Genomic DNA, 16,580 nt, shown 5'->3' with positions numbered 1-16,580 from the left:
TCAGCACCCCCTACCAATTTGATCCGCCCAATCTATATGTAGATTGAAGTCACCCATTATAACAGTTTTTGTGCCCCTTGGCTGATCATCCAAAATCAGTATCCCGTTCCTGCTTTTTCCCCCATATCCCTTGATTCGTTTAGTCCTAAGAGCTAAATCTAACTCTCTTGAAAACATCCAGTGAATTGGTCTCCACTGCCTTCTGTAGCAGAGAATTCCACAGACTCGCAACGCTCTGGGTGAAAACGTATTTCATCTCAGTCCTAAATGGCCTACCCTTATTCTTAAACTGTGACCCCTAGTTCTGGACCCCAACATCTGAAACATTTTTCTTGCATCTACCCTGTCCAATCCTCTAGAATTTGATGTTTCTATAAGATCCTCTCTCAACCTTCTAAATTCCAGCGAATACAGGCCCAGTTGACCCTTTCTTTCATCACATGTCAGCCCCGCAATCCCGGGAATTAACCTGGTGAACCTACGCTGCACTCCCTGAATAGCAATAATGTCCTTCCTCAAATTAGGAAACCAAAATTGCACACAATACTCCAGGTGTAGTTCACCAGGGCCCTGTACAACTGCAGTAGGACCTCATTGCTCCCCAAAATTATTTCGCAATGAAGGCTTTCTTCACTGCCTGCTGTACCTGCATGCTTACTTTCAGTGACTGATGTGCAAGCACACCCAGATCTCGTTGCACCTCCCCTTCTCTAAATCTGACACCATTCAGATAATAATCTGCCTTGCTGTTCTTGCCACCAAAGTGGATAACCTCACATTTATCTACATTATACTGAATCTGCCATGCTTCTGCCCACTCACCCAGCCTATCCAAGTCACCCTGCAGCCTCATAGCATCCTCCTCGCAGCTCACACTGCCACCCAGCAGTGTCATCCGCAAACTTAGAGATGACATTTAATTCCCTCATCTAAATCGTTAATATATATTGTAAACAACTGGGGTCCCAGCAAGGAGCCTTGCGGCACCCCACTAATCACTGCCTGCCATTCTGAAAAGGACCCGTAAATTCCTACTTTCAGTTCCTCCCTCCCACTAGATCCTCGGTTCCCTCGTATTTCTGGGAGATTGTTTGTGTCTTCCTTAGTGAAGACAGAACCAAAGTACTCGTTGACTGTTCTGCCATTTCCGTGTTTCTCATTATAAATTCACCTGTGTCTGACTGTAAGGGACCTACATTTGTCCTCACTAATCTGTTCCTTTTTACATACCTTTAGAAACTTTTACAGTCAGTTTTTATATATCCTGCAAGCTTTCATTCATGCTCGTTTTCCCAGTCTTAATTAACCCCTTTGTCCTCCTCTGTTGAGTTCTAAATTTCTCCCAGTCCTCTAGTTTGCCGCTTCTTCCTTGGCTTTAACACTATCCTTGATTTCCCAGGTTGAGCCGCCTTCCCAGTTTTATTTTTTCGCCAGACAGGGATGAACAATTTCTGGAGTTCATCCATGCAGTCTTTAAATCTTTGCCATTGCATCTCCACCGTCAACCCTTTAAGTATAATTTGACTGTCTATCCTAGCCAATTCCCAACTCATACCTTCAAAATCTCCTTTATTCAAGGGGCCTTGCACAACAAGATCACTAACTAATCCTTCCTCATTACACAATACCCAGTCTAGGATGGCCTGCCCTCTAGTCGGTTCCTTTACATATTGGTTTAAAAATCCATCCTGTATACATTCCAGGAAATCTACCTCCTCAGCACTGTTACCAATTTGGTTGACCCAATCTATGATTAAAGTCATACAGGTTTATAGATTAATTTGCTTCTGTAAATCGTAAATTGTCCCTAGTGTGTCAGACCGTGCTAGTGTATGGGTGATCGCTGGTATGCGCAGACTCGATGGTCCGAAGGGCCATTTTCCCCGCTGTATATCTAAAGTCTACTAAATTTTGTTGTGCATTATCGTGAAGGTGTTAGGCCACTTGTTGCATGAGTGCTCCTTAACTTTATTACACTCTTAAGATTGGAAGTTCTTCAGTACATAGCTAATATATATTTTGGCGACATTTTGGAGATACAAGGAACTGCAGATGCTGGTTTGGAAAAAATGACACAAAGTGCTGGAGTAACTCATCGGCTCAGGCAGCATCTCTGGAGAACATGAATAGGTGATGTTTTGGGTCAGAACCCTTTTTCACAGGAGACATTTTGGTGCCTTTCTCCAGATGCTGCCTGACCTGCTAAGTTCCTCCAGCACTTTGTGTTTTGCTCAGGATTCCAGCATATGCAGACTTTTGTATCTTTATTTGATGGCATTGATGTGAACCAGGATGATGGGCGATGGCTTTGTTCCTTCCACCACCTCCCACCCTGCACCCCCATGCTTTACAAAAAGATGTTTTCTTTGGGTATTGACCAAAGTTCCTTCATTTTGGCCAACTTCACCCTTCACCTGAAATCCTTGCAGGTTGCTATCCTATTTCCCACATCCCTTCTCTTAAATATGTTGGGCTCTTCCAAACTGTGTCCACCTTTTCCTGATCTCCAAGTTCAACTTGGGTATAAAATGAATACCCAACCTTACTCAACCCCCAAGGACTACCTGACCCTAACCAGAGATGTATGATTATTATGATGGCCAACCTGTTCTAAGTCCATCACACATAGTCAGGTCTAGGCCCTCCAGAGGGTGCTGCTCTGAGCCAGGGCTCCACCAGTTTGACAGTGGGCTTCACCTTGGACATTGTCTTTGGGGAGTTATGAAGGGGGTGGGAGGTTGAGGGAGCTTTATATGTCAGAGGTGCACGACCCTGATGCCCAACTACTGATTCCATCCCTGTCTCTGCTAACCGAGCAGAAGGGAACCAAACTATTTGTAACCTTGGAATTGTACTTGACCCCTGAGGTGAACTGCATAGCAATGTCTGTGCTAACACTGCTGCCTCTGCAACATCACTTCCTCTGCAGCTCCCACCTTCCTCAGCTGCTACGCTGCTGAAACACTTGTCCTTATCTTTGTTACCTCTAGACTTGACTATTCCAGTGAGTGCACTGTTGCCTGGCCGTCCTATCATTGATAAACTTGATCACATCCCAACTCTTTCCATGTTTCATTCATCCATCATCTCTGTACTTGCTGACATGCTTTGGCTCCTAGTTAAGTAATCCTTGGCCTAGTTTTGAAATCCTCCAGGGTTTCAGTCCACTGCTTTCCTTCTGTTTACTTCCTCCTGCTTTGCGACTCTCCACTTTGTTTACGGTTATCCATTTCTGGCCTTTCTCTTACAGTGCCATTCAATCATTACACCATTGGCATCAATGGTCCGAAGCTCTGGTAATGTAAATTGCTCGCTCTAAGCTTCCGCCCAGTCTAGTTTCAGTCAAAAATCACTGAGTCAAGCACGTGCACATCTAAACTTTATTTTGACAAAACACAATTACAGTTCCTACTACTGTACCTAACCACCACGGGTCCGATCCTCGTACCTGCCTGATCAAGCCCCCTTGGCCTCGCTCAAACAGAGACACTCCAGAAGGTAACGCAGTCCTAAGCGCTCTCCCAGAAGATCGACACAGGACCTCGTGGTACTGGATTTTTATAGGTCCCCAGACCTCGAGGGGCCAACCCACATGGGGGTGGTCTCTTTACAATCCAATTACAGATATCGATAAACCCTACACATGACAGACATTTCCCTAACCCAATAATACACTGGGGAATACATTGTATTCAACAGTTTCTCAGAGGAAACGAACATTGCAACATGTGCCCTGATATGCAAGAAAACCAGACAAGGCTCAATACTTAATCCAATCAACATCCAGCAAAGTAGCTTTGCAACATTATTTACAATGTGTATGTCTGGTTTGCATTCATCCAATCCATTCTATACATTTTGCACTTAATTGTCAGGGTCTGCAGATGTTCCCATTCTCTTCCTGCAGCTCTGATCTAGGCTCTAGAGAAACTGGCACCATTCTGCAGCTTGTCCCATTTCTACAGAAAGTACTTTTAAATTGACCAAATGGCCTAGCAGCCCAGAAGCCTTTACTCAATTTTAGGGTCCTGGCATCTCCAATTTGGCCAGAATTAACAGTAATTCCTCCCTAAACTACTGTGTACTGTTTTTCCTTTAAAATGTTGCTTGATCAACCTTGATCTGTGATTTGTTTTAAGTTTTGATTCACAGCTATCATTGGTTTGTATTCTTGTTATTTTTTCTGTCAAGTGGTTGTTTTAGATTTACTTTTGCTATAACCCATATTTATAAAGTACGTTACTTATGTAATTGCACACCTGTAAAGGGCCTGTCCCACTTACGCAATTTTTTTTGGCGACTTGCCGGCACCCGTCATAATCGCAGTAGGTCGCCGTTAAAAATCCAGCGGCGACCAGAAAAAGGTACGACTCTTTGGGCGACTATCCACGACCAAACAGGCGTCACCACGACCATACAGGCGACATGTCGCAGGGTGACGCCTATATGGTCGTGAGTAGTCGCCCATGGAGTCCTACCTTTTTCTGGATTTTCAACATGTTGAAAATTTTCGCCGACCTACTGCGTCTATGACGGGTGCCGGCAAGTTGCCGAGAAAAAATTGCGTAAGTGGGACAGGCCCTTTATCATATAGAGTGGCTACTGGATGATGTAATATATATATTTTTTCCCAACAAATTGCTGACTGTTTCTGATAACGAAAAATATGTTACAAAATATTTTGGCTATTAGAAGATAGAACAAAATTGGATCCTCTAAATTTTTTTAAATTTTTTAAAAAACATTTTTATTAGAGGTAACTGCATATCATAATCCAAACCAGTACAGACTTTGTTTAATGGTTACATGTTAAATATCCAGGTTTCCAGGGACCCAGTTACCAAAGTATCTGGGATCCTCCTTTATCGGTTACCTATTAACATTGCCTCTAATTATTTATTTATATTTATAGATAGGAAAAATAAAGAAAGAAATTAGAAAAATAGGATAAACTATCAATAATACAACTTGGGAGATAGGTCCGTAGGTCAGAGAACATAACTATTCATCTAGTCCTGGGTTCAGGCTTCAGTCCGGCCTCCGCGCCGGTCCAATCTACCCCTTCAAATAGTCTATAAATGGAGACCATATTCTAATAAATAATTCTGGTTTGTCAATTAAGACATATCTAATTTTTTCCAAATGTAAGGTTTCCGACATCTCCATAATCCACATCTTGATTGTGGGGGTGGATCCTCTAAATTCTAACATCCAAAATAACATTTAAAATGTGTTTCTAATTATTTGGTCCAGGATTATATGATATAATTATCTTAACTATAATAGAAACATCAGTGGAGGAGGCATTTTTTTGCCATTGTGTTTGTGGAAGTTTTTTGTAAGAGTTTGCTTGAAAGGATCAGCTTCCCCTCAACTATCTCCACATGTTTTGTCCTCTTTGACTGTCCATTCACTTCCCTCATGCGAGTTACTGGCAAATCTGCGATGGCTAGATAAAGAATTTCAGATTGAAACTGTATCTTTCAGTAATACTGTTCTGTTTCTTTCAGTAATACTTGACCAGTGTCATATAACCATATAACAATTACAGCACGGAAACAGGCCATCTCGGTCCTTCTAGTCCGTGCCGAACACTTATTCTCCCCTAGTCCCATCTACCTGCACTCAGACCATAACCCTCCATTCCTTTCTGTGCACTAACTAGTCATTCCTCATTTATTCATTCTGAATGTCTGATAAATTGAGCACCTGCCCTCAGTCTCTTCTCAGCTTTCAATCTTTATTTTTTATTTATTTTTATTTAATTTTAATTTGCTCAAAGGCCTCAGACTCTCTGAAGTCTGTGCTTGGTGATAATTAATTTTGAATCGTAGAAAATTTACAACACAGAAGGCCATTCGGCCCTGGCCGATCAAAGAGCTACCCAGCATAATCCCAGTGCGTGATCAGTAGCTCTGCAGATCACAACTCTTCCAGTTCACATTGGGCTCCTTTTACAGGTGATGAGGGTACCATTAAATTCGGGAAATTTTTGGTTGGCTACTTTACAATGTGATGTGAAGAAATGCAAGAGGATATGTTTTAAAAGATTTATTCAATTGCATCTCTGCTTTGTTTTTTGAGGGTCTGAGTGAGTCAGGTGGAGTTTATTGTCATGTGCACAAGGGAAGGTACAGGTTTTCAACAGGCGCCTACCTGATACATTACTCAGGTCACCCTTTTATCCTAAATTAGTCAACTTATGAAATTAGAAAGGTTTGAATCCAACTAATTACCTGACTTATTTTTCTATCGAAGTAATTATTGTAATTGCTTCCACCTGTGAGGCACAGATTCTAATTAGCAGTAACTAAGCGTTTACAAGATAATAATTGAACATAATTAAATTTCAGTGACTGAGATGTCTGTAACAGTACTCGTGAGCAGAGATCTGGATATATGCCAGGTGTCTCTGGGGCTTATGCAAACTAAAAAAAAACTTAAATGCCTCCCCTGCCACTAAAAAAAATATTGTCCCGATTTCCTAATAAATCATTTCAGTAGTGCCAGAGTAAGTAGTTGGGGCAGGTACAATACTGTAAGTAACATTTAAGGGACATTTGGACAAGTATGTGGGGCAACTACAGCAAGGTGGCACAGTGGTAGAGCTGCTGCCTTGCAGCGCCAGAGACCAGGTTTAGAAAATAGGTGCAGGAGTAGGCTATTCGACCCTTCGAGACAGCATCGCCAATCCTGACTACGGTTGCTGTATTGAGTTTGTACGTTCTCCCCGTGACCGCTTGGGTTTTCTCCGGGATCTCTGGTTTCCTCCCACGCTCCAAAGATGTACAGGTTTGTAGGTTAATTGGCTTGGTAAAATTGTAAATAGTCCCTATCATGTGTAGGATAGTGTTACTGTGCGTGGATCGCTGGTCGGTGCAGACTCGGTGGGACGGAGGGTCTGTTTCCACGCTGTATCTATAAACTAAACTATGTGAATAGGAAATGTCTAGAGGGATATCGCTCAAACACAATCAAATCAGAGATGGGCGTCTTGAATGGCATAGGGCATAGACGAGTTGGGCTGAAGGGCCTGTGTTTGCTGTATGCCTCCACGACTCTTGTGCCCTCATAATAAATCCTCTGTTCCTCTAAGTCCTACTCTGAGGAACACAAGAAATCTGTTAGGAACAGGTGAATTCTCTCAAGTGCAGACTTTAAGGGTAAAGGCATATTCAAATGTAACTGGCTCCACATTATTGGGATTTATTTATCTTCACTATTCAGAATACTGGACTGGACTACTTGGATAGTGTTTGAAGAAGCTGCACGTGTCTTGTCCCTGCATGTGCCTTGCTTGTGTAACAGAAGGGAGCTGCAGACTTTGGCAGGAAGCAGGATGTGCCAGAGTGTGACCTGGTAATTCTCTCAGCACAATCCATGGGATGTGTGTACAAAAGGTCAGATTTTTGCTTTGCACAACTCTATAGATTTGGACGAGCTGTGACATCTGAGGCAAGGCGAAGATGATGCAGAGTGACAGTGTGCCCAGCGATGCTGTGGGGCGACGGATCGCCTGTCGGGATGAATATGGCACCGTGCGCTTTGTGGGAAAGGTCACATCAGCACCAGGTATATTTCTTGATCCTTGTCGTGATGGTTAAATAAGGTTACATTCAGGTAGTTTTGCTATAATATGTGTTTCCATACCATGAATCGCATATAATGATATTGATGAATTAGGGAGCTCTACTAGTATTATGCAGGCTGATTTGGTTAAAATATGATTTAGATCAGGAACTAGAAGACTACTTAAAAGTTACTTTGGAAATAGGCAACAGTAAAAAAGACGCCTTGCAATAATAACAGTCTAGGGACCAAAATAATTGTTTCGATGTAACCTTCCCGCAGTAATCACACACCCATTGTCTCTCGAGAACGCAGTCTGACCCTTTCACGACAAGTGGCAATTTAAATTTAAAGCTTAGCGTCTATTAACAAGTACAATGATACTCTATTAAATAAGGTTACTTATGGCCTTCAGCACTTTAAGCACACAGTAACAAAAATAACACTAAAAATTGGACACTAAAAAATACATTTTCAAAATCTTTGAAAAATGTTTATTATTACGTCTGAAATTCTCTAGGCCAGATCCACCTTTTGCCCATTGACACAATAATTTTTCTAATGTTAAATTTCTCTAACACAAGGTTCACCGCTTGTACTGATTTTCTCCCTTATCCGTTCTACTCATATACATTCTCAAAGAACACCAGCAGATTAGTTAGATGTGATATTCCTTTCGTAGACCCTTGCCTCCGATCAGATTTTGGGTTGCAGTCTTGGATTAGAAACTTGAACAGATAACCTCTAGAGTAACTGCAGTTCTGAGGGAATTTTGTATTGTCGCAGGTAGCTACCTTTGGGCAAGACATTAAATTATGGTTCCATCTGCCTCATGGGATGTAAACGATACATTGGCATGAGAGGGAAAGCAGGAAGGTTCTTGAAGTGTTGGCCAAAAGTTTCAGCCAACAGATTATTCTTGCTACTCGTGGGACCTTGCTATGGATAAATTAGCTGCTGTGCCCTTTACAATTTTACATAATTGGATGTAATGTGCTATGAAACATCCAAAGGTTATGAAAGGCAGTGTAGGCATGAAGTCTTTGCTTTCATATGGGACTAGATTGTTGCTCTGTAAACTAAAATAAATTAATTCTTGAAAATTGAAATCACTTAATCTGTTAAACAAATTTATAACAAAACATTTCAGATGCTGCCTGACCAACTGAATTCTTCCAGCTGCTCTCTGTTTTTTGCTTTCAGAATGTGATATTCATGTTTGCCTTTAACTTTTCTGCTGCCATAAAGATAGTGATAATGGTATTTTAGAAAATGTATAAGATGGCTTTTGATGGTATGCGATGTGACTGCAGAATCACCAATGGCTGCTTCTCAGAAGCTGCATATCGGGTGAAATCAATGTGGCCATTGAAATACATGTTGTTTTCCAGAAATTTGGCTGGGTGTGGAATGGGACAATCCCGAGCGAGGAAAGCACAACGGAACTCATGAAGGGGTGCATTATTTCCAGTGCAGGTGATTGAATTTCTTCTTTGTGTAATTTTTGTACTCTGGAATGACGTGTGTTTAAAACATATATCACTTCCTATTTTCTGCTGACTTTGCTTCCTTTCCATGAACCAACATTGAGAGCATGGTAAGGTGAATGAAAGCCAGACCTGTGCCATTCCTATATCACTGTACATTCCCAAAATATTTTGCTTTCAACATTTCCTCGCTGGTGACGAGGCAGACACTCACAACGTTCAGTTTCCTTTTGCATCTCAATGGTACTGATACAAATTGTGATACTGGTTGATAGATTGTTATGTGTGCTGATTAACTTTATACACATGTTTAGTTCAGTTTAAAGATGGAAACAGGCCTGCAGCCCACTGAGCTCACGCCAACTGTTCAAGCCTGCTCTATGTTATCCCACTTTCGTCTCCACTCCTTGTGCACCTGGGGCAATTTACAGAGGACAATTAATCTACAAACCCGCACATCTTTAACATGTGGGAGGAAACTGAAGCACCTGGAGGAAATTCATGTGTCGGGGGTTATGCGGAGAAGGCAGGAGAATGGGGTTAGGAAGGAGAGATGGATCAGCCATGATTGAATGGCGGAGTGGACTTGATGGGCCAAATGGCCTAATTTTGTTCCCATCACTTATGACATGACCTTATGTGGTCACAGAGAGTACATGCAAGCTCGACACAGAGAGCACTCGAGGTCAGGATCGAACCGGGGTCTCTGGTCGTGAGTCAGCAGCTCTACCAACTGCGCCACTACATGAAGTGCTTCAGTCTGAGCAATGTGTTTTCCAGTAACATTTGTGTATGTTTTAGTCTAGTTTAGAGATACACTGCGGAAACAGGCCCACCGAGCTCGCTCCGACCAATGATCCCTGCATATTAACACTACCCTACACACACTAGGTACTATTTACACATAAACTGTCAATTAACCTACAAACCTGTACGTCTTTGGAGTGTGGGAGGACACCAAAGATCTCAGATAAAATCCACGTGGTCACAGGAAGAATGTACAAACTGCGTACAGACAGCACCCGTAGTCGGGATCGAACCGATTTTTAGCACTATATTATTTAAAGAAAAACATGGATTCTGCTGTGTGGCATTGTTGGTGACCCTGATGTTTTAGCTTATTCCAAGTTTCCCAAATATTTGATATTGTTGAGAACTAACAGTCAACAACATTGCACTTTCTTATGTGTGCTAATTAAGTGCCTTCCCTAAAGGACATTGAAGCCCTTAGGTGTATATAACAATCCCGACGGTATCACAATCACTTTTATTTCCCGTTGACTTGAAACAATTCCTTTGTCAAAGCCTCTAATGTGGACCTTAGTTTGCATTGTCTGGATTATTTCTGTTTGCATCAGCCCCCTTCCCTGCTTCCCCCTTCAAGCACTTCATACCTAAAGATAAAATATTGTGATCCTTCCCTTAGTATTTATGTAAAATCAAAGGTCTTTCCCAAAGATTAGCCAAGTCCAGTCGGTCATCATTTCACCATCCATTTTGCTGTCACAGACCAAGAGTATCCCAAACCACCACAGTTTCCTGGCTGGAGGGATCGGAGGAGGCTGGAGCTAGAGCTAATTTTGAACTTTATCTCTACATTAGTCATCCCACAGGAGGATCGTTCATTCGTCCCCAAAAGACAAACTTCGGAGTTGATTTCCTCCTGGCATTGAAGGACCGCTACGGGCAGGAGGAAAATCAGGGAATACAGGATTGCCGAGGCAATCCTCTCCGCAGGTGCCAGAAACCCATCGAATATTTGGGAAGCCGAGATGCAGAAGTTAAACAAAGGTATTGCGAGGATAGTCGCGGTGCAGGAGGAAGCTCTTTGAAAAGGCTGTCTTCTTATTCCCACACCTTCTGCTCTGATATATTGTAGCAAATATAGCACAAGATTTACTGCATTATGACATATGCTGTTCATATTTCTAAGATGTACTTGTCTTTTTATCTTTTTATATTACAGGTAGTTCTGCGAAAACAAGATAGTAACATTCTTAAGAAACCTTGCATTACAGAAAATCGTGTTATGAAAACATTTGTGTCAATGGGAGAAGGGGTTGCGGACTGGCGAGTTCCAGACTTGCAATAACAATGTTAAATCTCCCACAGGACCTGCACAAATAAAGGCATAATTTTTTAATAGCTGTTGTCATATGTGCAGAATACATTTAGAGTCACACAGATGTACAGCACTGAAACTGGCCCTTCATGCTGACCTTGGTGCCCATCGACATTAATTCCATGTGGCTGCATTGGTTCCATGTTCTTCTGTGCCGTGCCCATTTAAGTACCTGTCCAAATCAATCCAAAAATAAAGTGAATGTATCTGAATTTATCGCCATCTCTGTCAGCGAGTTCCAGATATCACCACTCTCCGTGTAAAAGAAAATCTTTACGATCAAATTTCCTTTAAAACTCATCCCTAAGAGCCCTCAAACTGAGAGGACCTTATATATGGATAGGTGTACAGTGTAACTTTGGTTGATCTCTGTACTTTTGTTTTTGGAATTTCATGGCCTGGTTTACTAGGAATAGGTGATAATTTATTGTATATTTATTGTTGCATTTAACGTGTACCTTAAGCTGCAGCAGGTAAAAAAATATCACTGGTCCTTTGCGTATGACAATAAATAAATAAAAACTCAGGACTAGGAACAGGAGTTTGTCCTTGGTGTTTACCCATTACTCATGGCTAACAGCTATTTAACCTTAATTCACTTCTTTTATTTAATGAGATCATGGCTCATTTGTGACTTTATTCCTTTAGCAGCATTTGGCCTTTTTCGCTAATGTCTTGTTAACAACAAATGCATCAATTGCTGCTTTAAAATGAGCATTTGCAAGTGAAAGCCAAAACTTTACTATGCTCTCTGCTTAGAAGTGTTTCCTAAATTCTCATCTGAAAGGCCTGGTTCTGATTTGGATTTCCCAATCAGCAACAAAAAAAGTTGTTCATTTCTATCTATCTATATATTACTAAAAGTCTGATCTTGACCGCTTTTGGCCCACTGTGCTGCGATTTCCGAGAGAACACCACCACCTATGGCCGTCATTTTTGGCCACCTCGCTCAGAGCCACCCTCCGCCTTCCGGGACCGGAGGATTTTTCCCATCTATGAAAAATCAGAGAGATATTAATGTTTGTTAAAAATTCACCATTCTCTCTGCTGCCCTCGCTGGTGGCAGGAGGGTGGGACTATAAAACCCGGACGTGTAGTCCCTCACTCAGTCTCTGGCAGACTCGGGAAGCGAGAGGGTCACGGCTCTCTGAGCTGCGAATAACACTGAACGCACGTCTACTCCACGGTGAGTCCCCTCGATGCGGCTATAAAGTGGCTGCTGCCCAATTGTTTGCCAGGCAATATTGGAATTGGTGGAGAGGTGGAATATTGCGTTGGTGACCAGCCCCCCTGTGTGATGCTGGGACCCATCGGGTCCCACTTAGTCTAGTCTATTATATTTTTTCCCCTTATTAACTAAGAACGTTCAATTTAGTCAGTCCTGAACCTCATAAAATGCAGAGAATACAGCCTAGTATTTGCGAATTTAGTTTTTTCTAGAGCTCCAAATATCATTCTACTAAATCTTTGTGGTACTGCCTCCAAGCCCAATGTGTAATTCGTAAAATATGTGCTATTCACAATACTTGGGGTTATGTCTGACCAAGGGTTTGTTTAGCTACAGTATAACGACTAAGTTATTATTGTCAAGTCCTTGGAATCTCTGTGATGTAACATCCATTAGCCTCTCAATCTATTGTTTTTTGCGGTTCCATAATCCCATGTTCACAGATCACAACGTTTATTTTAAACTAGTCTGTTGTCACGCAGAAAGTGCTCTGCTCTGCCTTTTAGCACTGCTTTGTATAGGTCCAAAGTGAATAATTTTATGATGTTAACACTGAGATCTCTGTACTTGTCTGCGGAATCCCCTGAATTCCCTACATATCAGATAGCGAAAGAGAATGATGGTAAATGTCTTGCATTAAAGTTCCCCAAAACACAGACCACAATTCTATTACATCTCTAAATCTATAACATGATCTTCTGAGAGTATATGACATCAGGAATGTCCTTTCACATTACATAAAGTGTTATAGGAAACATTTGCCATCATGCTGTGAAAGCAGGTCAAAAACTTGGAAGCATGAGGCACTGCACCCATGGTCCCCATTTAAGATAGTTAGCATACATATGTACAAAGACAAAGTTAGACTTGATAATTACGTGCATACTCAACGCGACTTATCTTGAACCAGGCATGAAATGAAGATATTGAAAAATGTGGGATTTTTTTTTTACACATCTTTTTAGCTTGTGCTTTATGAACTACATTTCACTAATCCATGTGTGCTTAAGTGTCATGTTTTTGAAAGCCAGTGTATTTTTGAACAAAAGTGCCCATGTTGGGAATGAGTAAGAGCTTTAACCATTCTCTCCACCTCCCTTATTTACAGGTGGTTTGATGCGTTGTTGGTTGTTTCAGTCAGAGAGTGCCATGTGAGCCATGCCATTGAAGAGGACCAAATCTCCAATGTCTGTCCCAGTATCCTTGCAATGTTCAGTAAGCTGCATCGATTTAAAAAATGCTTAGGAACCATCAGAATAAAATGCAGTGTTTTTTCTTTCAAAGTCCCAACCTATTTGAACCTCGTGTAGTGTCTTCAAGCATTGCAAGTAACAGAGATTGAATGAAGGGCAAAGACTAGCTGATCCACAAACCCTGACCAAATACCGTGGTGGTCAACATGTGACTTTTGTTGTGCTTAATATTTGCGTTTGTTACTAGAGCTGTAAGTTATGAAGACATTCAATAGTATGGACATAGACAAACAATTTCTACTTGTGCTGTATCCAAACCTGAGCCATTCAAATAAGAATCACCATAATTCCAGGAAGAAACATGTTTAAGGGGAGGGGGCAGTGGCGGACCTACAGCAGGCAGTGAAGACAGTGGCGGACCTACATTTTTGGGGCCCTGAAGCTTGAACTGTTATGGAGCCCCTTCACAACCAGCAACGAGGTCTGGGTAACCACTGTTATCTTCTCAACTTAACTAAACCTTCCATCTCACGACTAAACCTCCGACCTCACGACTAAACTCTACCTCTCACCTAATCTGTGCCTTGACTAATCGCTGCCTCTCTCCCGCTCCCGCTATTTATAGGGCCCCCCCCCCCCACGGCCGTTGGTGGCGCCTCACGTGAGCGGAACAGCACCAACCAAGGGGAGCGGGGCCGAGCGCGGGCGCATTGCCCGAGAGAGCTGGTTGGAGAGGAGGGGCGCACACGCGCTGATGCTGAGCCCGAACCCCGCCTCCCTGCCCGTGGTGGCTGCAGCCCCTCCCTGCAGGAACGGAAGAGAGATGGCGATTAGTCGAGGCGGGGATTATGTGTGAGGTGGGAGGTTTAGTTGAGGCGAGGTTTAGTGAGTTGAGGTTTAAGTGTGAGGTGAAGTTTTGTCGACGCGAGGTGTTTAGTCAAGGCGAAAAATCAGATTAATTTCTAGGAAAACAAAAAAATCGGAATTCCGATTTTAATCGGAAGAATATCTGGACTAAAGTTGCTGCTGGGGCCCCTCTGGGATTAGGAGCCCTAAAGCTTAAGCTTCATTAGTTTCATAGTAGATCTGCCCCTGGGAGGGAGGAAGAAGGCACTTCTTGCTTATTAGGTTTGTTATAGTAACACAAGGAACAGTAGATGCTGGAATCTTGTGTAGAATACAAAATGCTAGAGTTATTCAATGGTTCAGGCAGTATCTGAAACACGGATAGAAATCTTTCAGGTCAGAAGCCTTGTTGTGGAGTAGTTGAGCCACTTGATCAAGTTTTATGTTCTGGATTGCAGTTGTGGTTTTCAAATTCTGCTTGTATAAACACGCCTCAAACTGTGTTGATGTACAAGTGATATACAGCATGTGGTGTGTGTGTGAAGTTTTTTAAAAGTGGGAAAGTTTTAAAAGGTGCTCCTGGCAAGTGTCTAAAGTGTAGATTTGGCCACTTAACACCTTTCATTAGGCATTAACCGTTTGTTTCCTCCTGCATAGTGCTGCCATAGAGAGTATGGTCAACACTTGTATGAGTTGTTTGTTCAGTAGAACAGAAGTGGTGCCAGATTTTGGAGAATTTCTCCTTCTTCAGACTTGGTAAAAAGGCAGGTGTGTGCTATTTTTTAATAGTGTTTCAACCGTAAAGTCTAAGGATGAACAGCTGGGGATTTTTATGCTTCCCGGTGAATTGGCATGCTGCTCCCTGTACTTGGAGGGAGACCCTTGAGGGCTTGCACAGCATGGAAATCTCCATGAAAGATACAAAAACTTCATTCCAAATTAATTTAACCAGTACACTTCAGTGAGACACCAAGTTGTTTCTGCTTTGGCTTTCTTCACCTTTCATTACATCTTCACTGGCTTTCTGGAAGCTGGGAAGTAAGGCTATTCGCTTAGCTGAGGTCATGATTTGTAAAGCTATTCCTTGGAGTTAAATGCAAGTAATGGTTGGAGCTGCTCTCCAGATAATTCTCAACACTTCACAATGAGCATCAAACCCCATGCTCACCTGGGGTTGCCGTCATTGATCCAGTGATTTACTCTTAACCCAATGGTGAAATCAGCGGGGACAAGCTGGGATATGTTGGATGAGGTGGGAATGAATTTAAGCACGTGTTTAGTGTAGAAACAAGGAACTGAATACCGGTTTACCAAGGAAAGACACAAATTGCTGGAGCAACTCAGCAGATCAGGCATCATCCCTGGAGAACATGAATAGGTGATGTTTTGGGTCTGCACCCTTCTTCAGCACATTTGCTAGTTTAACCAGCAGATGGAGCAGTTGGAACACCTAATGTAGATACTGGCGGTCTCCTGGCTGTCTCTTGAGAACTCGTTGTAAAGGGCCTGTCCCACTTGGCTCGCAAATTACGGGACCTCATGGTCGCTTGAGGCGTACGGGCACCGTATGGCTGGGCGGCGCTGGTCCCACTTAGAAGCGCGGAGGAGTATGGAGTTGTGCGGGGACGGTCCTGACATCGCGCGGGGCTCTGAAATTCTTGCAGTGAACAAAATCTTCGCTCGCCAACGGCCTGTCGCGGAACTGACGGCCAAAGTGAGACAGGCCCAAGACCCTGGCGCAACGCAACGTCTCACCTCCAGCAGAAGCAGGCAAATGATCGCTGAGCTCGGCCTGGGGCTCACGGCCGTTGTGGAATTGGATCTGCCCCCACTTCTACTCCCAGAGCAGGGCCAAGAAAATTGAAGATAGACACAAAATGCAGGAGTAACTCAGCGGGACCGGCAGCATCTCTGGAGAGAAGGAATGGGTGACGTTTTGGGTCAAGACCCTTCTTTTCAGACTGAAGAAGAGTTTCGACACAAAACGTCACCCATTGCTTCTCTCCAGAGATGCTGCCGGTCCCGCTGAGTTACTCCAGCTTTGTGTCCATCTTCAAATAACGTCACGTGCTCCAGACGGCTGTGTGTGCGCATGTAATCGCGCCCGACCTTCGCTCGACCGTCTCAGCTCAACG

General features: G+C 42.8%; 1 protein-coding gene across 3 annotated transcripts in view; it reads left to right on the top strand.

Annotated features, from left to right (window-relative positions):
* tbce (tubulin folding cofactor E) overlaps positions 1–16,580 on the top strand; it is a 48,550-nt gene that overhangs the window by 6,793 nt on the left and 25,177 nt on the right. For 2 of the 3 annotated variants that reach the window (XM_033021762.1, XM_033021760.1), the window contains exons 2-5: positions 7,228–7,572; positions 8,961–9,045; positions 10,659–10,847; positions 13,515–13,603. In XM_033021762.1, the coding sequence (XP_032877653.1) occupies positions 7,467–7,572; positions 8,961–9,045; positions 10,659–10,847; positions 13,515–13,603 (469 nt within the window). In that variant the 5' untranslated portion in view covers positions 7,228–7,466. The remainder of the gene's footprint in view (positions 1–7,227; positions 7,573–8,960; positions 9,046–10,658; positions 10,848–13,514; positions 13,604–16,580) is intronic. The other variant, XM_033021761.1, reaches the window with a different exon arrangement.

The sequence above is a fragment of the Amblyraja radiata genome, chromosome 5 (genome assembly GCF_010909765.2).
Source record: "Amblyraja radiata isolate CabotCenter1 chromosome 5, sAmbRad1.1.pri, whole genome shotgun sequence".
In the NCBI taxonomy this organism is placed as follows: Eukaryota; Metazoa; Chordata; class Chondrichthyes; order Rajiformes; family Rajidae; genus Amblyraja; species Amblyraja radiata.
This window is presented reverse-complemented; position numbering and strand designations above follow the sequence as displayed.